We start from the raw sequence: 25274 nt of genomic DNA on the forward strand, positions 1-25274 counted from the left end.
CTTGTATCTCTGTATACAGGGAGTTCCCCCTAGTGTGGGCTGCAGACAGGATCTTATCATGTATCTCTGTATACAGGGAGCTCCCCCTAGTGGTGGCTGCATACAGGATCTTATCATGTATCTCTGTATACAGGGAGCTCCCCCTAGTGGTGGCTGCAGACAGGATATTATCATGTATCTCTGTATACAGGGAGCTCCCCCTAGTGGTGGCTGCAGACGGGATCTTATCATGTATCTCTGTATACAGGGAGTTCCCCCTAGTGGTGACTGCAGACAGGATCTTATCATCTATCTCTGTATACAGGGAGCTCCCCCTAGTGGTGACTGCAGACAGGATATTATCATGTATCTCTGTATACAGGGAGTTCCCCCTAGTGGTGGCTGCAGACAGGATCTTATCATGTATCTCTGTATACAGGGAGCTCCCCCTAGTGGTGGCTGCATACAGGATCTTATCATGTATCTCTGTATACAGGGAGCTCCCCCTAGTGGTGGCTGCAGACAGGATATTATCATGTATCTCTGTATACAGGGAGCTCCCCCTAGTGGTGGCTGCATACAGGATCTTATCATGTATCTCTGTATACAGGGAGCTCCCCCTAGTGGTGGCTGCAGACAGGATATTATCATGTATCTCTGTATACAGGGAGCTCCCCCTAGTGGTGGCTGCAGACAGGATCTTATCATCTATCTCTGTATACAGGGAGCTCCCCCTAGTGGTGACTGCAGACAGGATGTTATCATGTATCTCTGTATACAGGGAGCTCCCCCTAGTGGTGACTGCAGACAGGATCTTATCATGTATCTCTGTACGCAGGGAGCTCCCCCTAGTGGTGACTGCAGACAGGATCTTATCATGTATCTCTGTATACAGGGAGCTCCCCCTAGTGGTGGCTGCAGACAGGATCTTATCATTTATCTCTGTATACAGGGAGCTCCCCCTAGTGGTGGCTGCAGACAGAATCTTATCATGTATCTCTGTATACAGGGAGCTCCCCCTAGTGGTGACTGCAGACAGGATCTTATCATGTATCTCTGTACGCAGGGAGCTCCCCCTAGTGGTGACTGCAGACAGGATCTTATCATGTATCTCTGTATACAGGGAGCTCCCCCTAGTGGTGGCTGCAGACAGAATCTTATCATGTATCTCTGTACGCAGGGAGCTCCCCCTAGTGGTGACTGCAGACAGGATCTTATCATTTATCTCTGTATACAGGGAGCTCCCCCTAGTGGTGGCTGCAGACAGAATCTTATCATGTATCTCTGTATACAGGGAGCTCCCCCTAGTGGTGGCTGCAGACAGAATCTTATCATGTATCTCTGTATACAGGGGGCTCCCCCTAGTGGTGGCTGCAGACAGGATCTTATCATGTATCTCTATATACAGGGAGCTCCCCCTAGTGGTGGCTGCAGACAGGATCCTATCATGTATCTCTGTATACAGGGAGCTCCCCCTAGTGGTGGCTGCAGACAGGATCCTATCATGTATCTCTGTATACAGGGAGCTCCCCCTAGTGGTGGCTGCAGACAGGATCTTATCATGTATCTCTGTACACAGGGAGCTCCCCCTAGTGGTGGCTGCAGACAGGATCTTATCATGTATCTCTATATACAGGGAGCTCCCCCTAGTGGTGGCTGCAGACAGGATCTTATCATGTATCTCTGTATACAGGGAGCTCCCCCTAGTGGTGGCTGCAGACAGGATCTTATGTATCTCTGTATACAGGAAGCTCCCCCTAGTGGTGGCTGCAGACAGGATCTTATCATACATCTATGTATACAGGGAGCTCCCCCTAGTGGTGGCTGCAGACGGGATCTTATCATGTATCTCCGTATACAGGGAGCTCCCCCTAGTGGTGGCTGCAGACAGGATCTTATCTTGTATCTCTGTATACAGGGAGTTCCCCCTAGTGGTGGCTGCAGACAGAATCTTATCATGTATCTCTGTATACAGGGAGTTCCCCCTAGTGGTGGCTGCAGACAGGATATTATCATGTATCTCTGTATACAGGGAGCTCCCCCTAGTGGTGGCTGCAGACAGGATATTATCATGTATCTCTGTATACAGGGAGCTCCCCCTAGTGGTGGCTGCAGACGGGATCTTATCATGTATCTCTGTATACAGGGAGTTCCCCCTAGTGGTGGCTGCAGACAGGATCTTATCTTGTATCTCTGTATACAGGGAGTTCCCCCTAGTGGTGGCTGCAGACAGGATCTTATCATGTATCTCTGTATACAGGGAGCTCCCCCTAGTGGTGTCTACAGACAAGATCTTATCATGTATCTCTGTATACAGGGAGCTCCCCCTAGTGGTGGCTGCAGACAGAATCTTATCTTGTATCTCTGTATACAGGGAGTTCCCCCTAGTGGCGGCTGCAGACAGGATCTTATCATGTATCTCTGTATACAGGGAGCTCCCCCTAGTGGTGACTGCAGACAGGATCTTATCATGTATCTCTGTATACAGGGAGTTCCCCCTAGTGGTGGCTGCAGACAGGATCTTATCATGTATCTCTGTATACAGGGAGTTCCCCCTAGTGGTGGCTGCAGACAGAATCTTATCTTGTATCTCTGTATACAGGGAGTTCCCCCTAGTGGTGGCTGCAGACGGGATCTTATCATGTATATCTGTATACAGGGAGCTCCCCCTAGTGGTGGCTGCAGACGGGATCTTATCATGTATCTCTGTATACAGGGAGTTCCCCCTAGTGGTGGCTGCAGACAGGATCTTATCTTGTATCTCTGTATACAGGGAGTTCCCCCTAGTGGTGGCTGCAGACAGAATCTTATCTTGTATCTCTGTATACAGGGAGCTCCCCCTAGTGGTGGCTGCAGACAGGATCTTATCATGTATCTCTGTATACAGGGAGCTCCCACTAGTGGTGGCTGCAGACAGGATCTTATCATGTATCTCTGTATACAGGGAGCTCCCCCTAGTGGTGGCTGCAGACGGGATCTTATCATGTATCTCTGTATACAGGGAGCTCCCCCTAGTGGTGGCTGCAGACAGGATATTATCATGTATCTCTGTATACAGGGAGCTCCCCCTAGTGGTGGCTGCAGACGGGATCTTATCATGTATCTCTGTATACAGGGAGCTCCCCCTAGTGGTGGCTGCAGACGGGATCTTATCATGTATCTTTATATACAGGGAGCTCCCCCTAGTGGTGGCTGCAGACAGGATCTTATCATGTATCTCTATATACAGGGAGCTCCCCCTAGTGGTGGCTGCAGACAGGATCTTATCATGTATCTCTGTATACAGGGAGCTCCCCCTAGTGGTGGCTGCAGACAGGATATTATCATGTATCTCTGTATACAGGGAGCTCCCCCTAGTGGTGGCTGCAGACGGGATCTTATCATGTATCTCTGTATACAGGGAGCTCCCCCTAGTGGTGGCTGCAGACGGGATCTTATCATGTATCTTTATATACAGGGAGCTCCCCCTAGTGGTGGCTGCAGACGGGATCTTATCATGTATCTCTATATACAGGGAGCTCCCCCTAGTGGTGACAGCAGACAGGATGTTATCATGTATCTCTGTATACAGGGAGCTCCCCCTAGTGGTGGCTGCAGACAGGATCTTATCATGTATCTCTGTATACAGGGAGCTCCCCCTAGTGGTGGCTGCAGACGGGATCTTATCATGTATCTCCGTATACAGGGAGCTCCCCCTAGTGGTGGCTGCAGACAGGATCTTATCATGTATCTCTGTACGCAGGGAGCTCCCCCTAGTGGTGACTGCAGACAGGATCTTATCATGTATCTCTATATACAGGGAGCTCCCCCTAGTGGTGGCTGCAGACGGGATCTTATCATGTATCTCTATATACAGGGAGCTCCCCCTAGTGGTGGCTGCAGACAGGATATTATCATGTATCTCTGTATACAGGGAGCTCCCCCTAGTGGTGGCTGCAGACAGGATCTTATCATGTATCTCTGTATACAGGGAGCTCCCCCTAGTGGTGGCTGCAGACAGGATCTTATCATGTATCTCTGTATACAGGGAGCTCCCCCTAGTGGTGGCTGCAGACAGGATCTTATCATGTATCTCTGTACGCAGGGAGCTCCCCTGTTATGATCTGGTGGTTAGGACAAATAGTGGACCTGGTATTTAGAGCACCCGTAAAGACCTGATAGCATATTAATACAGGACAAGCTCTTGGAAGTGGAACCTCTGCTGACCGCAATCCCTAATCCTATCACGCACACTAGAAATAGCCGTGGAGCGCTCCTATCATGACCTAGGCGCCTCGTCACAGCCTCAGAACTAGCTAGCCCTAGAGATATGAAAAATAAGCCTATCTTGCCTCAGAGAAAATTCCCCAAAGGAGAAGGCAGCCCCCCACATATATTGACTGTGAGTAAGATGAAATCACAAACACAGAGATGAAATAGATTTAGCAAAGAGAGGCCCGACTTACTAAACAGACAGAAGATAGGAAAGGTCACTTTGCAGTCAGCAAAAAACCCTACAAAAGCCACACAGAGAGTGCAGGGAAAAATACCTTCCGCACCGACTAACGGAGCGGAGGCGCCCCTCTGCGTCCCAGAGATTCCAGCAAGCAAGGCAAAATTCACATAAGCATGCTGGACAGAAAAAATAGCAAACAAGAAAAAAGCAAAGCAAAACTTAGCTTTTGCTGGAGGAAACAGGTAACCAGGAAGATCCAGGAGCGAACTAGACCAATGCTACAACATTGACAGCTGGCATCGGACAAGGATCCAAGTGGAGTTAAATAGAGCAGCCCACTAACGAATTAGCCTCGTCACCTGTAGAAGGAAACTCAGAAACACCCACAGGCATCAGAGAAAGTCCATGGACCGAACCAGCCAAAGTACCATTCATGACCACAGGAGGGAGCCCGAAAACAGAAATCACAACACTCCTCCTAGTGGTGGCTGCAGACAGGGTCTTGTGTATCTCTGTATACAGGGAGCTCCCCCTAGTGGTGTCTGTGGACAGGATCTTATGTATCTCTGTATACAGGGAGCTCCCCCTAAGTGGTGTCTGTGGACAGGATCTTATCATGTATCTCTGTATACAGGGAGCTCCCCCTAGTGGTGACTGCAGACAGGATCTTATCATGTATCTCTGTATACAGGGAGCTCCCCCTAGTGGTGGCTGCAGACAGGATCTTATCATGTATCTCTGTATACAGGGAGCTCCCCCCTAGTGGTGGCTGCAGACAGGATCTTATCATGTATCTCTGTATACAGGGAGCTCCCCCTAGTGGTGACTGCAGACAGGATCTTATCATGTATCTCGTATACAGGGAGCTCCCCCTAGTGGTGACTGCAGACAGGATCTTATCTTGTATCTCTGTATACAGGGAGCTCCCCCTAGTGGTGACTGCAGACAGGATCTTATCATGTATCTCTGTATACAGGGGGCTCCCCCTAGTGGTGGCTGCAGACAGGATCTTATCATGTATCTCTGTATACAGGGAGCTCCCCCTAGTGGTGACTGCAGACAGTATCTTATCATGTATCTCTGTATACAGGGAGCTCCCCATAGTGGTGACTGCAGACAGGATCTTATCATGTAACTCTGTATACAGGGAGCTCCCCCTAGTGGTGACTGCAGACAGAATCTTATCATGTATCTCTATATACAGGGCGTTTCCCCTAGTGCTGACTGCAGACAGGATATTATCATGTATCCATGTATACAGGGAGCTCCCCCTAGTGGTGGCTGCAGACAGGATCTTATCATGTATCTCTGTATACAGGGAGCTCCCCCTAGTGGTGACTGCAGACAGGATCTTATCATGTATCTCTATATACAGGGAGCTCCCCCTAGTGGTGACTGCAGACAGGATCTTATCATGTATCTCTGTATACAGGGAGCTCCCCCTAGTGGTGGCTGCAGACAGGATCTTATCATGTATCTCTGTATACAGGGAGCTCCCCCTAGTGGTGGCTGCAGACAGGATCTTATCATGTATCTCTGTATACAGGGGGCTCCCCCTAGTGGTGGCTGCAGACAGGATCTTATCATCTATCTCTGTATATAGAGAGCTCCCCCTAGTGGTGACTGCAGACAGGATCTTATGATGTATCTCTGTATACAGGGAGCTCCCCCTAGTGGTGTCTGCAGACAGGATCTTATCATGTATCTCTGTATACAGGGAGCTCCCCCTAGTGGTGACTGCAGACAGGATCTTATCATGTAACTCTGTATACAGGGAGCTCCCCCTAGTGGTGGCTGCAGACAGGATCTTATCATCTATCTCTGTATATAGAGAGCTCCCCCTAGTGGTGACTGCAGACAGGATCTTATCATGTATCTCTGTATACAGGGAGCTCCCCCTAGTGGTGACTGCAGACAGGATCTTATCATGTATCTCTGTATACAGGGAGCTCCCCCTACAGGTGGCTGCAGACAGGATCTTATCATGTATCTCTGTATACAGGGAGCTCCCCCTAGTGGTGGCTGCAGACTGGATCTTATCATGTATCTCTGTATACAGGGAGCTCCCCCTAGTGGGGGCTGCAGACAGGATCTTATCATGTATCTCTGTATACAGGCAGCTCCCCCTAGTGGTGACTGCAGACAGGGTCTTGTGTATCTCTGTATACAGGGAGCTCCCCCTAGTGGTGTCTGCAGACAGGATCTTATGTATCTCTGTATACAGGGAGCTCCCCCTAGTGGTGACTGCAGACGGGATCTTATCATGTATCTCTGTATACAGGGAGCTCCCCCTAGTGGTGGCTGCAGACGGAATCTTATCATGTATCTCTGTATACAGGGAGCTCCCCCTAGTGGTGACTGCAGACGGGATCTTACCGTGTATCTCTGTATACAGGGAGCTCCCCCTAGTGGTGGCTGCAGACGGGATCTTACCGTGTATCTCTGTATACAGGGAGCTCCCCCTAGTGGTGGCTGCAGACGGGATCTTACCGTGTATCTCTGTATACAGGGAGCTCCCCCTAGTGGTGGCTGCAGACGGGATATTATCGTGTATCTCTGTATACAGGGAGCTCCCCCTAGTGGTGGCCGCGGACAGGATCTTATCACGTATCTCTGTATACAGGGAGCTCCCCCTAGTGGTGACTGCAGACTGGATCTTATCACGTATCTCTGTATACAGGGAGCTCCCCCTAGTGGTGACTGCAGACAGGATCTTATCATGTATCTCTGTATACAGGGAGCTCCCCCTAGTGGTGACTGCAGGCAGGATCTTATGTATCTCTGTATATAGGAGCCATATAGAGATACATAAGCCAATGTGTAACTGGGTGAATAAGACAGGATTTGGTGCTCTGTATCAGAACACGTATAAACTTTTATTATATAATTTATTAGTACACAAAATAAACAATATTTTAATTTTAAGAAAAATTGTCCGACAGATATTATTGTTTTTAACATTCAATTGATACAAAATTGTCAACAACCTATAAATCATATATGTTATCGTTTTCTCTATCAATATTTAGTTTTATTTACTGCAAGTTTAATAAATTAATGAAAATCTCTTGGAGTCACAGACGCGATATCTGGAATTACACGGTACACGGACCGCCAATGCTGGATGTGTTCCAGACGTCTGGGAATCCTGAGAAAATCTCACCCCATAGGGGACAAGTGACAGCAGCGCAGGATCACGCCCCAATAATGAGAATGGAAGACGTGGGAACATCTGAGCGGGCGCTCCGCCGGCCCTGACCTCGCTCATCATGATGGGCGTCCTGTTACTCCTCTATGAAAGTCTTATCTGTTTAGCGCCCCCTAGAGGACACAGATCCAGTGCATCCTATTCAGTCATATCGGAAGATCTGCTTTGGTCTCCTAAGAACATGAAATGGCCTCAACGGTCCAGAAAAGCTAATGAAGACATCACTCTACAATCTTGATGGTAGTTGCCACTTTTTTGGGCTTATGTCTCCTTTGGGGTCTGATGATGGCGGTCACTCTTCACTCCGCTTTGGGCACCAGCTTTTGGGTGTCTTCAGGCGTTGAACCATTGCTATTACCTTGGTCATCGGGCATCTGATCCTTCTTCTTCGCTATATGCCCAATAATCCCCCCCACACCTCCTCCAACTCCTGTCCCAATAGCCCCTCCGACGGACCCTCCGACCGCCCCGCCGATTATCACCGCCTCCGTAGCCAGGACTGTTCCAGCCACGGCTGCTCCCACGATTCCTCCCGCCAAGCTGAGGATCCCTCCACCCACCGCACACCCGATCCCCACCGCGCACTTTGTGAAGCGCTTGGAGTATTCGGAGCAGAATTTCTCCACTTCTTGGTCCAGTAGAGCCTTCATCTCGCAGATGAGATTTTTCCTCGCGGTGTCATTGCTGCCCCTCAGATTCTGCTCGTACTCCTGAAGGAGCCGCAAGGCCTCCTCGCTGACCACCTCCCTCATATTGGAGGGCCTGACCTTCAGCACCTTGATAGGAGAAGACGAGCTGGGAGCCTGAGGAGGACACGAGAAGAGAAGTTACAGTTCATGGTCTATGACCACAGCCTGAGAAACATGCCGCCATACCCGCTAGCTCCGGATACAGAACATATCCCCCCAGGACGAGCGCTCTTACCTTATTTGTAACAAAATCCTGGAATATTTTCACCGTGATCTTCAAGTTTTTGTGGTTTTCAAGGGCATAGAACATCTGGAGGAAGAGATCGAGGAGTTAATGTGGTGACCGAAGACGAGGAGACTCATCCCATCCTGTATGTCAGATACCGGGGGGCGAGAGCTCATAACTGAGGATAAACGATACGACCATGGGAAGATGGACGGGAATCATCTTATGTGTCAGACTGGATCTTATGCTTCTTGGAATGTTTCAGAAATATGTATCCTGAGTGTTTCCTGTATGTGAATGACTCGGGACTGGACACCGGGGAGAGCCGGGCCCCCGACGGCCACGAGTCATGCAGATTAGGGGGTCACCTTGATTTTGTGGATTGTAACACGCTGCCTCTAGTGGACAATATAGGATATGACACCATTACCTCTATAGGGGAAGCAAAGCTGAAGTTTTCTTGCTGCAAAGTACTGACGAAATCCTGAAAAATAAACACAGGAGAGAGAAGGGTTAACAAAAGAAAAGACATATATGTAATAAAACATACAGTGGCCGAGAAGGTAAAACCTGCTGATTGCCCGATCCTCCATGTCGGCAGGATCACGGCGACTCCAAAACTGCTCAGTTTATTTTTTTTATTTAGGTGATAAAAAAAACATTTGGACTCCGTATCTACATTTTGCATTTTCTTCCTGATCACTTTTAGTCCTTTATTGCCCGTGATAACCCGCTGTGCGGGGAGAAGAGGACTCGGTTACTCTGATGAGAGTAGAGTTTTTTTTTTTTATAATTGAGGGGGAGGCATTAACATTGTCAAAGATGTGCGCTATCATTGATTCCGGGGTGCCATGTGTGCCTTGCCCGGGTTCCGGTAGCCCAGAATATGCCGCTATCCTTTCTTTTCCTGTTTTTTAGATCCTGGCCGGGTCTTCTCCTCGCTGCGCCGTCTGCTCTCGGCATTAAAGCCTCCTCTTCACCTAATCTTTAGTCCTGACACCCGTCGCTCATATTATTCCTCTTTCTGCATCCAGTAAAAAGGGTATTGATGCCACATCACGACCCCATGTAGCACCTGAGCCATCTAATGCCCCTCTTAAAGGGATTTGTAACAGAAAAGTCAGGGTTCCTCCCACCACGCCATCATTAGTGGATAATAAGGGGGAATTTTGGACCACATTTCTTAACCGTAATGGGTTTTATCAATTTACAAGACATGATGTGTGAGGAGACTCTACGCCGACAGGTCCATAGTGCGGGCGCCCTAAAGTCGCAGAAAACGCCATATACCGACCCGAGAATCGCCAGCAGAACACTTATTAACATTTCATGCCCAACCTTCAGCATTCGGCCCAGCTGGCCACACGTGATCCTCTCTCCATGGACATCGGTTTTACGGTGGAGCCAAACTTCCTCCACGAGGTTGGAGATGTATGTGGTCAGGTGGCTCCTGAAATCATCGTCCATGTCTGTGAAGAGACGCAATAATCATCACACTGGAATATACACGTATATCCTACCGGAAATTAACGGGTGGGAGCAGTCCCAGCGTCTATTTCTCCCCCCTCCCGCTTGCATCTGGCTGTTTGTGACGGATGGAGGGCATAGGATGGCGCCCATATAACGGTGGAGCAATATTTCCATTGATGGTTTCCCTCATGGCTCCATGTGATCAGTCTGTAGAGGACAGTCCCTCTAATTCACGGCTTACCTGATTGCCGCCCTTCACTGGATCTCAGGAAGGTTTTCCCCGGGTGAGGCAGGAGGAAGCCGCTCGCGGACGGACTGCGCAGAGTCTCCAGCACACGGCGGTATGTCGCGCTCTTCCGCAGCTTCTACAACAAGACAAAGTGCAACTTTCCATCTCCAGTGTCAGGTTCGTACACCTCCCGGGATGGCCGATACCCACCCAAGACTTTATTCTCGCAGTCATGTGTTGGAGACTTGTAGCGCCCCGAGCGTGATCAAAGTTTGGTGAAAAAACGTCAAAATACAGAACAATGCAGTTTGTAAACGGCAGCAGCAAAAACATCTTCAACAATTGGTGACCATTAACAATAAAAGACATTTTGGAAATCGTGATAATCTGCAATTCGGCACAAATGTTGGCCCCGTTGTTGCCACCACAGCCGGACAGTCCTAGATTACTATCAGAACTCTGTCGTACCTCCGTCTCGTGCTCCATGTAGGACTTCGCCGCGTCTCGACCACAGTCGTCGGGGTTATGCCAATCACGAACCAGAATATTCAGGTGCTAAAATGTAGAAGACAAAAAAATGGAGAGATGCAACCATTGGGAGATGCAGGATGTCAAAGGATGATGGGGACACCAGGTATCTGCTCTGCTCCTAATTTTCAGGCACGGTGACTCCTTTGGTTGTCCATTGCTTGCTACTGGGGCTCTGGTGGAGAGGACAATACTCAACCTCACAATGGCTGACCTTAGCCGTGGTCCTTCATCTACACATCACCAGAGTGGACATAGGAGATGCCACAAGCTCGACCAGAAATGACGGCTACAGTAAGGTGCCAATAAGTTGTGGTCATGATTTTGGGAAATAGCTGCAGACTTTGACATCAGATCAATGAGGTCATCAAGATGTCAGGAATGAACACTATCAAAAACTGCACTCTAGAGATCCTGCAAAACTTTCCCTAGAGGAACGGTAAGAATGAGTGGCGAGCGACTGACAGAGGAGATCACCTGTAGATATTGTAGACAGAAGGATTCCCCTGTGAGCTCCGACACGTGGAGATACATCTGAAAAGACACAAATACATCTCGATCGATCCAGTCCATCACCGTAGAAATGAAACTCAAGGTTACATGGGCAGAAGCATCTTCATTCCACTGATACATTGTAGTGACACAATGTAACGATGGTCCATGATACATTCAAGGACTGACGTCATGGAGAATAACACAACTGATGCTTGAAGAGATGTCCTCGACTTCCGTACCTCCAGATAATCCAGCTCTGTTGTTTTCAAGCTTGCATTAATGTTGAAGATCTGAGGACACAAACAAACGTTACATCAGGAGATGTTCATGAAGAGGATGGACGCCCCACACCCTCCACCATCCAGCACCAAGACGTCACACAAAATTACATCAACCCCCACTAGAGAGACTGAGTCACACAAATATAGCAATCCTGACATGGACGGTGGGCTACATCAATATCTAGGGGGTCTATACAAACTGCATAGTGCAGCCACTCTTACCTTTTATGTGGTTTGATTACCAGCGATTAGTGTGCCAAAACAAAACTTTATATTGTGGTCATACATGTGTATCCCAAACCCCAAAATAGCAAGGTTTGATGGAGTAAAGAGGTGAGTGGGCATGTATATTCAGAGCTCCTCGAAGACCTCACATACCAGGTAGGAGCTGAGGAGCATGGACAAGGCGGACAGCTTCACACAGGTCTCCCTATCACTTTCGATGTCCAATGAACCCTCTGTGTCCAGGACAAACACGGCCATCTGTACAGAGGAGAAAGAAGGGTAACATCATAACCAAGGACCATGGCGTCGGCTGGGAAAGTGCTTCTGTAAATGACATGACGGGGTAGCTACAATAAGATCTGACATTCATCCATTATTAACAGAGATCCAAGATGGAAGCGATAATCGTTATATTGATCTTACCGGCGGCTCACAATAGAGTACGGGGAGAGACCTGATGAGAGACATACAACGTGTCCTTTACCTTTTCGCCGTTCCTCTCTAGGATAAAGGGTCTATTCCACAACCATATCCCTTTAGTGATACTGTCTGTCCCGGATCGCCACTCAAAACCATGGAGGGGCTCGTCCTGTTCCCCTAGGCTGATCGGCTGCCCCTTCTCCTACACAGGAAAAAAAGCTAAATTTATCAAATCATAAGGAAACTATTTTCTCAATAGCAAGGATGGATCTCCATCAATAACAGATCTCTAAATGCAAGCCCCCCTCCCAGGGTAAGCATGTGCAGAACTCCTCTATAAGAACATTACAATGGTAACTTTGGGTTGGAGCAGATACAAGCATGACGCCCCTCTAACTCTTGACTTGAGGGGCGATGATATGAACCCATTTGGTCTCCTGTGACATTGGATTTTGCAGGTTATGACTACTCACCAGGCTGTAGAGTGCTCTCAGAATATAGTTCATCAGGCTGGACTTTCCTCTTCTCTTCTCTCCGATCACGCAGATAAGACACAGGGGGTAATCTGAGATCTTACTGTCCAAAAAGCATCCATCAAGAACAGATTCATCCAGCCCCATTTTGTTGCTTGCATCGGTATAGACCAGCTGGACGGCACGTGGAGGAGCCTGGGAGGACATTAGTCATATTCAATAATGATGGAGAAAAGCAGATCATTGCATCTCATATCTATGAAGTAGACTGAAAAGAACGCCTAATGGTCTGCCATCTGTGATTAACCACAGGCTCCCCCTCCACCATATCAAATGAACTTCCATCTAAAACATTGTCACCGGTGGTATTAACTGAAGACTGGCATGGCCCAAGTACCCATGGCGTTCCCTACTATTCTCTAATAACCCAAATGATACAACAAAGGCATGGGGCCATAATAAAGGTCTGTGCCATACATCTTTATGAACGTGTGGACTTTGTACCAGATATAACCAAGTGTTTCTCTGTATTTGGCATTAAATTATCATCATTTTAAAAGCTCTAAAAACTCACTTACCTACTAGTTTGGATTGTTATTTGTTGACAGCTAGCTAAACCATTGGTATGAATTTTCAGGTATTGCAACCAACTCTGTGTGTGAACAGTGGCATGGTTGAAATACCCATGGCGGTCCCTAGAGTTTTTTAATAAGCCACATAATACTCTTATCTGCGTTATGATAAGTTAACACAAGTCTGTGCTGTAAATCTCATCAATGTGTAGACTTTGTACACGCTATAACCATTATTACTCAGCGTTTATCATTAAGGTATAGAAGGGCACACATGCTACAGACCGTGCAAGTTTCTTTCATACTTTCACCTACCAGTTTGGACTGTTCTTCTTTGACAACCAGCTGAACCTTTGACACCAGTTGCTGCAGGCGGTAGGCAGGTATGAGCTGATCTCTCGGGCAGACTTTCCTGCATTCTGGACAGCGATACCCAAAGGGTTGTGGGGTGGACCAGTAGGATGAGATGCAGGGTTTACAAAAAGTGTGTCCGCAGGTGATCGATACCGGGTCATGGATCTCATGGAGACAAATGGAGCATGTGATATCGTCTTTAAGTTTGGAGAAATGTGCAGACCCTTCGTTTGGCATGGTCGCCCTAATTCACAGAGATATCAGGAGGGAAGAAAAGGAAAGTTACAAGTCTCATCACATAAATTATGTGAAAACAGGGAGTAAAGTGCAAGCAAAGCAGCCGAAAACAGTAACACCAAAGCTGTGACGGAGCATAGATCAGATGATGCACAGGAAAGTACAAACATGGACGACAATGTGTGATAACTGGTCACATGACCCTGGAATAAAAGGATCCAAAGACTATAAACACGATGTGAAAAGTAAAGGATGACTTACGGCTTAGAGCGGCTGCTTCCCATGGGGTGAGTGCAGGGCGCCCCGATATCTATGGAGCCTGCGGGACAGAGGTCAATGACTGAAACAGGTAGGAGGAGAAAAAGCAAACACATCACACATGGAAACGCCCTGACGGAGTTAACCCCTAAGCTACTGACACCGCGCAGAAAAAGGAGAACAGGAAGATCAACAGCCACAGGCCATGACTGCACAGTGTGTACATGCCACCACCCCAATATCTATATTAGGTCCATAGACCACCGTATCTCCACTATATCCATACATTGTACACCCCCATTATATCCACACACTGTACACCCCCCATTATATCCATACACTGTACAGCCCCCATTATATCCATACACTGTACAACCCCCCACTATATCCATACACTGTACAGCCCCCATTATATCCATACACTGTACAGCCCCCCACTATATCCATACATTGTACAGCCCCCATTATATCCATACACTGTACAGCCCCCCACTATATCCATACACTGTACAGCCCCCCACTATATCCATACACTGTACAGCCCCCATTATATCCATACACTGTACAGCCCCCCCATTATATCCATACACTGTACAGCCCCCATTATATCCATACACTGTACACCCCCCCATTATATCCATACACTGTACAGCCCCCCCATTATATCCATACACTGTACAGCCCCCCATTATATCCATTCACTGTACAGCCCCCCATTATATCCATACACTGTACAGCCCCCCATTATATCCATACACTGTACAGCCCCCCCATTATATCCATACACTGTACAGCCCCCCATTATATCCATACACTGTACAGCCCCCCATTATATCCATACACTGTACAGCCCCCCCATTATATCCATACACTGTACAGCCCCCCATTATATCCATACACTGTACAGCCCCCCCATTATATCCATACACTGTAAAGCCCCCCATTATATCCATTCACTGTACAGCCCCCCACTATATCCATTCACTGTACAGCCCCCCACTATATCCATACACTGTACAGCCCCCCACTATATCCATACACTGTACAGCCCCCCACTATATCCATACACTGTACAGCCCCCCATTATATCCATACACTGTACAGCCCCCATTATATCCATACACTGTACAGCCCCCCATTATATCCATTCACTGTACAGCCCACCATTATATCCATACACTGCACAGCCCCCCATTATATCCATACACTGCACAGCCCCCCATTATATCCATACACTGTACACCCCCTATTATATCCATACACTGTACACCCCCCATTATATCCATACACTGTACAGCCCCCATTATATCCATACACTGTACAGCCCCCCACTATATCCATACACTGTACAGCCCATTATATCCATACACTGTACAGCCCCCCACTATATCCATACACTGTACAGCCCCCCATTATATCCATACACTGTACACCCCCCATTATATCCATACACTGTACACCCCCCATTATATCCATACACTGTACACCCCCCATTATATCCATACACTGTACACCCCCCCATTATATCCATACACTGTACACCCCCCCACTATATCCATACACTGTACATGTTCTATATCTTCACAAAAGCTACAAACATGACCAGAAATGTATAACAATGCTTTATTATTACAGCTACACATACGATATACAGGATAACAGAGGTGACATCAACAAGAATAATCCCAGAGAAGGTAGAAAGGACGGAAATCCTGCACCGATGACGACCAAGAAGAGGAACAACGCAGCGGACTGCGGGGACACGAAGGTGGAGGAGTCAAGGAGCAGCAGAAAGGGTTAGAAAAATCATCTCACAAGAACTGACCGCAGCATAGAATAAGCAGGACGCACAGTGTGCGTTACCGCCAAGCACCTGACGCGCGTTTCGCAGTGGTGGCGTCTTCAAAGGGGCGAAATGCGGGTCAGGTGCAGGAAGGCAATGCCTGGGTCATTCCTTTAGGCTGCGTGCACATGTCACATTTTGTTGTTTTTTTCCTCTCCATTACTAGCAGCAGGGCTTGATGTCAGCCTTGTTTTTGGACAATTCACAACCGTCATCAACCCCGAGACCATTACCCCAATTGTCACCGCAGCAGGGCAATCAGGAAGAGTCGGGCGAAGTGCCAGGACGGACACATCTCACATGACGCTCCACTTCTGGGGCCGCTGCGGACTGCTCTTATTAGGTTGGGAAGGGGCCAATATCTATGGACTATCCCAGCCTGCTTTACCTTAGCTGGTTATCAAAAAATAGGGGGGACCCAACGTCGGTTATTGCATTTATTAGCTTCATACAAAGCTGCACAATACAATCCACATGAGAGGCAATAATGATACATTATGGTAGTGGATTGTGCAATGATAGATCTGGCGGATATCTCGTTATTATCTATCTAGTCGCCTGTGGGGGGGTTTATTGTGTTAGTATGTATATGTAATATTCGGGGCGGTGAGGGACCTGCTCTTGGTTGTCATTGGTGCACGAGTTACATCCTATTTTGAGGTTATTGATGTTCCATATCTCCCTGTTAAATCCATACACCGTAACCCCCCGTATCCATACACCCCCATTATATTTGCCCCCTGTACCCATGTTATACTCACCCGTTAGTACCCTGTATCCCCCATGTTATACTCACCCCCTGTATCCCCCGTTATTACCCTGTAGCCTCTGTTATACTCACCCCGTTTTCCCCGTATCCCATCGTTAGAACCCAATAGCCCCCTATTAGTACCCTGTAGCCCCGTTATACTCACCCCGAATCCCTCCATTAGTACCCCGCAGTCCCCTTTATACTCACCCCCTTTGTCCCCCTGTTAATACCCCGTAGCCCGCCGTATTTGTACTTCTCTCCCCGATTTCCCCCATTAGTACCCGGGAAACCCCGTTATACTCGCCTCCTGTATACCCACGTTATACTCACCCCATATCCCCGTTAGTGCCCCGTGTTTGTACCTCTCCCTGTAGCCCCCTTTATACTCACCCCGTGTCCCCCCGTTAGTACACAGGAACCCGCGGTGTTTGTACCTCTCCCTGTAACCCCTTTACACTCACCCCATATCCACACATTAGTACCCTGTATCCCCCCCCGTATACCGCTGTTTGTACCTCTCTGTAGCCCCCTTTATACTCACCCCCTGTATCCCCCGTTACTACCCCGTATCCCGCGGTGCTTGTACCTCTCTGTAGCCCCCTTTATACTCACCCCCTGTATCCCCCGTTACTACCCCGTATCCCGCGGTGCTTGTACCTCTCTGTAGCCCCCTTTATACTCCCCCCGTTTCCCGCGGTGCTTGTACCTCTCTGTAGCCCCCTTTATACTCACCCCATATTCCCCCCATATACCGCGGTGCTTGTACCTCTCTGTAGCCCCTTTTATACTCCCCCGTATCCCGCGGTGCTTGTACCTCTCTGTAGCCCCCTTTATACTCCCCCGTATCCCGCGGTGCTTGTACCTCTCTGTAGCCCCCTTTATACTCCCCCGTATCCCGCGGTGCTTGTACCTCTCTCTGTAGCCCCCTTTTTACTCACCCCCATATCCCCCCGTTAGTACCCCGTATCCCCCCATATACCGCGGTGCTTGTACCTCTCTGTAGCCCCCTTTATACTCCCCCGTATTCCCTCGTATACCACGGTGCTTGTACCTGTTTCTGTAGCCCCCGTTAGTACCCCGTATCCCCCCGTATACCGCGGTGCTTGTACCTCTCTGTAGCCCCCCGTTTCCCCCCGTATACCGCGGTGCTTGTACCTCTCTGTAGCCCCCCGTTTCCCCCCGTATACCGCGGTGCTTGTACCTCTCTGTAGCCCCCCGTATACCGCGGTGCTTGTACCTCTCTGTAGCCCCCCGTTTCCCCCCGTATACCGCGGTGCTTGTACCTCTCTGTAGCCCCCCGTTTCCCCCCGTATACCGCGGTGCTTGTACCTGTCTCTGTATCCCCCTGTATTCCCCCGTATACCGCGGTGTTTGTACCTCTCTGTAGCCCCCTTTATACTCCCCTGTAGCCCCCCGTATACCGCGGTGTTTGTACCTCTCTGTTTTCCCCCGTATCCCCCCGTATACCGCGGTGTTTGTACCTCTCTGTAGCCCCCCCGTATACCGCGGTGCTTGTACCTGTCTCTGTATCCCCCCGTATACCGCGGTGCTTGTACCTGTCTCTGTATCCCCCTGTTTTCCCCCGTATACCGCGGTGTTTGTACCTCTCTGTAGCCCCCTTTATACTCCCCTGTATCCCCCCGTATACCGCGGTGCTTGTACCTGTCTCTGTAGCCCCCGTTAGTACCCTGTATCCCCCCGTATACCGCGGTGCTTGTACCTCTCTGTAGCCCCCCGTTTCCCCCCCGTATACCGCGGTGCTTGTACCTGTCTCTGTATCCCCCTGTATACCGCGGTGTTTGTACCTCTCTGTAGCCCCCTTTATACTCCCCTGTATCCCCCCTTATACCGCGGTGTTTGTACCTCTCTGTAGCCCCCCTGTTTTCCCCCGTATCCCCCCGTATACCGCGGTGCTTGTACCTCTCTGTATCCCCCTGTATCCCCCCGTATACCGCGGTGTTTGTACCTCTCTGTATCCCCCCGTTTCCCCCCATATACCGCGGTGCTTGTACCTGTCTCTGTATCCCCCCGTATACCGCGGTGCTTGTACCTGTCTCTGTATCCCCCTGTATACCGCGGTGTTTGTACCTCTCTGTAGCCCCCTTTATACTCCCCTGTATCCCCCCTTATACCGCGGTGTTTGTACCTCTCTGTAGCCCCCCTGTTTTCCCCTGTATCCCCCCGTATACCGCGGTGCTTGTACCTCTCTGTATCCCCCTGTATCCCCTCGTATACCGCGGTGTTTGTACCTCTCTGTATCCCCCCGTTTCCCCCCATATACCGCGGTGCTTGTACCTGTCTCTGTATCCCCCCGTATACCGCGGTGCTTGTACCTGTCTCTGTATCCCCCTGTATCCCCCCGTATACCGCGGTGTTTGTACCTCTCTGTAGCCCCCCGTTTCCCCCCATATACCGCGGTGCTTGTACCAGTCTCTGTATCCCCCCGTATACCGCGGTGCTTGTACCTGTCTCTGTATCCCCCTGTATACCGCGGTGTTTGTACCTCTCTGTAGCCCCCTTTATACTCCCCTGTATCCCCCCTTATACCGCGGTGCTTGTACCTCTCTGTATCCCCCTGTATCCCCCCGTATACCGCGGTGTTTGTACCTCTCTGTATCCCCCCGTTTCCCCCACTATACCGCGGTGCTTGTACCTCTCTGTATCCCCCCCTATATCCCCCCGTATCCCGCGGCGTTTGTACCTGTCTCTGTAGCCCCCCGTATCCCCCCTGTATTCCCCCCGTATCCCGCGGTGCTTGTACGTCTCTGTAGCCCCCGTTAGTACCCTGTAGCCCCCCGTTTCCCCCCGTATACCGCGGTGTTTGTACCTCTCTGTAGCCCCCTTTATACTCCCGTATCCCCCCGTATATCGCGGTGCTTGTACCTGTCTCTGTAGCCCCCTGTATTCCCCCTGTATCCCCCCGTTTCCCCCCGTATACCGCGGTGTTTGTACCTCTCTGTAGCCCCCTTTATACTCCCGTTTCCCCCCGTATATCGCGGTGTTTGTACCTGTCTCTGTAGCCCCCCGTTTCCCCCCTGTATCCCCCCGTATACCGCGGTGCTTGTACCTCTCTGTAGCCCCCATTATACTCCCCTGTATCCCCCCGTATACCGCGGTGCTTGTACCTCTCTGTAGCCCCCATTATACTCCCCTGTATCCCCCCGTATACCGCGGTGCTTGTACCTCTCTGTAGCCCCCGTTAGTACCCTGTAGCCCCCCTGTATCCCCCCGTATACCGCGGTGCTTGTACCTCTCTGTAGCCCCCATTATACTCCCCTGTATCCCCCCGTATACCGCGGTGCTTGTACCTCTCTGTAGCCCCCTTTATACTCCCCCGTATCTCCTCCGTTTCCCCCCTGTAGCCCCCCGTATCCCGCGGTGTTTGTACCTCTCTGTAGCCCCCGTTAGTACCCTGTAGCCCCCCGTTTCCCCCCTGTATCCCCCCGTATACCGCGGGGCTTGTACCTCTCTGTAGCCCCCCGTATTTCCCCCTGTATCCCCCCGTATACCGCGGGGCTTGTACCTCTCTGTAGCCCCCCGTATTCCCCCCTGTATCCCCCCGTATACCGCGGGGCTTGTACCTCTCTGTAGCCCCCCGTATTCCCCCCTGTATACCGCGGGGCTTGTACCTCTCTGTAGCCCCCCTGTATCCCCCCGTATACCGCGGGGCTTGTACCTCTCTGTAGCCCCCGTTAGTACCCTGTGTCCCCCCGTATACCGCGGTGCTTGCACCTCTCTGTAGCCCCCCGTATACCGCGGTGTTTGTACCTCTCTGTATCCCCCCGTATACCGCGGTGCTTGTACCTCTCTGTAGCCCCCCGTTTCCCCCCTGTATCCCCCCGTATCCCCCCGTATACCGCGGTGCTTGTACCTCTCTGTAGCCCCCGTTAGTACCCTGTAGCCCCCCGTTTCCCCCCGCATACCGCGGTGCTTGTACCTGTCTCTGTATCCCCCTGTATTCCCCCGTATACCGCGGTGTTTGTACCTCTCTGTAGCCCCCTTTATACTCCCCTGTAGCCCCCCGTATACCGCGGTGTTTGTACCTCTCTGTAGCCCCCCTGTTTTCCCCCGTATCCCCCCGTATACCGCGGTGTTTGTACCTCTCTGTAGCCCCCCCGTTTCCCCCCGTATACCGCGGTGCTTGTACCTGTCTCTGTATCCCCCCGTATACCGCGGTGCTTGTACCTGTCTCTGTATCCCCCTGTTTTCCCCCGTATACCGCGGTGTTTGTACCTCTCTGTAGCCCCCTTTATACTCCCCTGTATCCCCCCGTATACCGCGGTGCTTGTACCTGTCTCTGTAGCCCCCGTTAGTACCCTGTATCCCCCCGTATACCGCGGTGCTTGTACCTCTCTGTAGCCCCCCGTTTCCCCCCCGTATACCGCGGTGCTTGTACCTGTCTCTGTATCCCCCTGTATACCGCGGTGTTTGTACCTCTCTGTAGCCCCCTTTATACTCCCCTGTATCCCCCCTTATACCGCGGTGTTTGTACCTCTCTGTAGCCCCCCTGTTTTCCCCCGTATCCCCCCGTATACCGCGGTGCTTGTACCTCTCTGTATCCCCCTGTATCCCCCCGTATACCGCGGTGTTTGTACCTCTCTGTATCCCCCCGTTTCCCCCCATATACCGCGGTGCTTGTACCTGTCTCTGTATCCCCCCGTATACCGCGGTGCTTGTACCTGTCTCTGTATCCCCCTGTATACCGCGGTGTTTGTACCTCTCTGTAGCCCCCTTTATACTCCCCTGTATCCCCCCTTATACCGCGGTGTTTGTACCTCTCTGTAGCCCCCCTGTTTTCCCCTGTATCCCCCCGTATACCGCGGTGCTTGTACCTCTCTGTATCCCCCTGTATCCCCCCGTATACCGCGGTGTTTGTACCTCTCTGTATCCCCCCGTTTCCCCCCATATACCGCGGTGCTTGTACCTGTCTCTGTATCCCCCCGTATACCGCGGTGCTTGTACCTGTCTCTGTATCCCCCTGTATCCCCCCGTATACCGCGGTGTTTGTACCTCTCTGTAGCCCCCCGTTTCCCCCCATATACCGCGGTGCTTGTACCAGTCTCTGTATCCCCCCGTATACCGCGGTGCTTGTACCTGTCTCTGTATCCCCCTGTATACCGCGGTGTTTGTACCTCTCTGTAGCCCCCTTTATACTCCCCTGTATCCCCCCTTATACCGCGGTGCTTGTACCTCTCTGTATCCCCCTGTATCCCCCCGTATACCGCGGTGTTTGTACCTCTCTGTATCCCCCCGTTTCCCCCACTATACCGCGGTGCTTGTACCTCTCTGTATCCCCCCCTATATCCCCCCGTATCCCGCGGCGTTTGTACCTGTCTCTGTAGCCCCCCGTATCCCCCCTGTATTCCCCCCGTATCCCGCGGTGCTTGTACGTCTCTGTAGCCCCCGTTAGTACCCTGTAGCCCCCCGTTTCCCCCCGTATACCGCGGTGTTTGTACCTCTCTGTAGCCCCCTTTATACTCCCGTATCCCCCCGTATATCGCGGTGCTTGTACCTGTCTCTGTAGCCCCCTGTATTCCCCCTGTATCCCCCCGTTTCCCCCCGTATACCGCGGTGTTTGTACCTCTCTGTAGCCCCCTTTATACTCCCGTTTCCCCCCGTATATCGCGGTGTTTGTACCTGTCTCTGTAGCCCCCCGTTTCCCCCCTGTATCCCCCCGTATACCGCGGTGCTTGTACCTCTCTGTAGCCCCCATTATACTCCCCTGTATCCCCCCGTATACCGCGGTGCTTGTACCTCTCTGTAGCCCCCATTATACTCCCCTGTATCCCCCCGTATACCGCGGTGCTTGTACCTCTCTGTAGCCCCCGTTAGTACCCTGTAGCCCCCCTGTATCCCCCCGTATACCGCGGTGCTTGTACCTCTCTGTAGCCCCCATTATACTCCCCTGTATCCCCCCGTATACCGCGGTGCTTGTACCTCTCTGTAGCCCCCTTTATACTCCCCCGTATCTCCTCTGTTTCCCCCCTGTAGCCCCCCGTATCCCGCGGTGTTTGTACCTCTCTGTAGCCCCCGTTAGTACCCTGTAGCCCCCCGTTTCCCCCCTGTATCCCCCCGTATACCGCGGGGCTTGTACCTCTCTGTAGCCCCCCGTATTTCCCCCTGTATCCCCCCGTATACCGCGGGGCTTGTACCTCTCTGTAGCCCCCCGTATTCCCCCGTATACCGCGGGGCTTGTACCTCTCTGTAGCCCCCCGTATTCCCCCCTGTATCCCCCCGTATACCGCGGGGCTTGTACCTCTCTGTAGCCCCCCTGTATCCCCCCGTATACCGCGGTGCTTGCACCTCTCTGTAGCCCCCCGTATACCGCGGTGTTTGTACCTCTCTGTATCCCCCCGTATACCGCGGTGCTTGTACCTCTCTGTAGCCCCCCGTTTCCCCCCTGTATCCCCCCGTATACCGCGGTGCTTGTACCTCTCTGTAGCCCCCGTTAGTACCCTGTAGCCCCTCGTTTCCCCCCTGTATCCCCCCTGTATCCCCCCCGTATACCGCGGTGCTTGTACCTCTCTGTAGCCCCCGTTAGTACCCTGTAGCCCCCCGTTTCCCCCCTGTATCCCCCCGTATCCCCCCTGTATCCCCCCGTATACCGCGGTGCTTGTACCTCTCTGTAGCCCCCCGTTTCCCCCCTGTATCCCCCCGTATACCGCGGTGCTTGTACCTCTCTGTAGCCCCCCGTATTCCCCCCTGTATCCCCCCGTATCCCCCCGTATACCGCGGTGCTTGTACCTCTCTGTAGCCCCCCGTTTCCCCCCTGTATCCCCCCGTATACCGCGGTGTTTGTACCTCTCTGTAGCCCCCGTTAGTACCCTGTATCCCCCCGTATTCCCCCTGTATACCGCGGTGCTTGTACCTCTCTGTAGCCCCCGTTAGTACCCTGTATCCCCCCGTATTCCCCCTGTATACCGCGGTGCTTGTACCTCTCTGTAGCCCCCCGTATTCCCCCTGTATCCCCCCGTATACCGCGGTGCTTGTACCTCTCTGTAGCCCCCCGTATTCCCCCTGTATCCCCCCGTATACCGCGGTGCTTGTACCTCTCTGTAGCCCCCCGTATTCCCCCGTATACCGCGGGGCTTGTACCTCTCTGTAGCCCCCCGTATTTCCCCCTGTATCCCCCCGTATACCGCGGGGCTTGTACCTCTCTGTAGCCCCCCTGTATCCCCCCGTATACCGCGGTGCTTGCACCTCTCTGTAGCCCCCCGTATACCGCGGTGTTTGTACCTCTCTGTATCCCCCCGTATACCGCGGTGCTTGTACCTCTCTGTAGCCCCCCGTTTCCCCCCTGTATCCCCCCGTATCCCCCCGTATACCGCGGTGCTTGTACCTCTCTGTAGCCCCCGTTAGTACCCTGTAGCCCCCCGTTTCCCCCCTGTATCCCCCCGTATACCGCGGTGCTTGTACCTCTCTGTAGCCCCCGTTAGTACCCTGTAGCCCCCCGTTTCCCCCCTGTATCCCCCCGTATACCGCGGTGCTTGTACCTCTCTGTAGCCCCCGTTAGTACCCTGTAGCCCCCCGTTTCCCCCCTGTATCCCCCCGTATACCGCGGTGCTTGTACCTCTCTGTATCCCCCCTGTATCCCCCCGTATACCGCGGTGCTTGTACCTCTCTGTATCCCCCCTGTATCCCCCCGTATACCGCGGTGTTTGTACCTCTCTGTAGCCCCTGTATCCCCCCTGTATCCCCCTGTATCCCCCCTGTATCCCCCCGTATACCGCGGTGCTTGTACCTGTCTCTGTAGCCCCCTGTATCCCCCTGTATCCCCCCGTATACCGCGGTGCTTGTACCTGTCTCTGTAGCCCCCTGTATCCCCCTGTATCCCCCCGTATACCGCGGTGCTTGTACCTCTCTGTATCCCCCCTGTATCCCCCCGTATACCGCGGTGTTTGTACCTCTCTGTAGCCCCTGTATCCCCCCTGTATCCCCCCTGTATCCCCCCGTATACCGCGGTGCTTGTACCTGTCTCTGTAGCCCCCGTTAGTACCCTGTAGCCCCCCGTTAGTACCCTGTATCCCCCCGTTTCCCCCCTGTATCCCCCCGTATACCGCGGGGCTTGTACCTCTCTGTAGCCCCCCGTTTCCCCCCTGTATCCCCCCGTATTCCCCCTGTATCCCCCCGTATACCGCGGGGCTTGTACCTCTCTGTAGCCCCCTGTATCCCCCCTGTATCCCCCCTGTATCCCCCCGTTTCCCCCCTGTATCCCCCCGTATACCGCGGTGCTTGTACCTCTCTGTAGCCCCCTGTATCCCCCCTGTAGCCCCCCGTTTCCCCCCTGTATCCCCCCGTATACCGCGGGGCTTGTACCTCTCTGTAGCCCCCCGTTTCCCCCCTGTATCCCCCCGTATACCGCGGTGCTTGTACCTCTCTGTAGCCCCCCGTATTCCCCCCTGTATCCCCCCGTATCCCCCCGTATACCGCGGTGCTTGTACCTCTCTGTAGCCCCCCGTTTCCCCCCTGTATCCCCCCGTATACCGCGGTGTTTGTACCTCTCTGTAGCCCCCCGTATTCCCCCTGTATCCCCCCGTATACCGCGGGGCTTGTACCTGTTTCTTTCTCTCCTCAGTTTGCAGGAAGCAGGACTAGAAAGTG

The 25274-nt window shown here is 51.7% G+C and overlaps 1 protein-coding gene across 1 annotated transcript; it reads right to left on the bottom strand.

Annotated features, from left to right (window-relative positions):
* Positions 1 to 7269: 7269 nt before the first annotated feature.
* Positions 7270 to 25274, bottom strand: LOC138645649 (RING finger protein 112-like). Its single transcript, XM_069735095.1, has 14 exons — positions 25229 to 25274; positions 14083 to 14140; positions 13546 to 13828; positions 12659 to 12853; positions 12250 to 12387; positions 11919 to 12023; positions 11499 to 11549; positions 11242 to 11298; positions 10705 to 10791; positions 10249 to 10372; positions 9876 to 10006; positions 8968 to 9021; positions 8547 to 8621; positions 7270 to 8425 (listed from the first exon to the last, which is right to left on the bottom strand). Exons 2-14 carry the CDS (start codon positions 14103 to 14105, stop codon positions 7922 to 7924), a joined length of 1827 nt encoding a protein of 608 aa, XP_069591196.1. The 5' UTR covers positions 14106 to 14140; positions 25229 to 25274; the 3' UTR covers positions 7270 to 7921.

Source organism: Ranitomeya imitator, chromosome 7 (assembly GCF_032444005.1).
Source record: "Ranitomeya imitator isolate aRanImi1 chromosome 7, aRanImi1.pri, whole genome shotgun sequence".
Classification (NCBI taxonomy): Eukaryota; Metazoa; Chordata; class Amphibia; order Anura; family Dendrobatidae; genus Ranitomeya; species Ranitomeya imitator.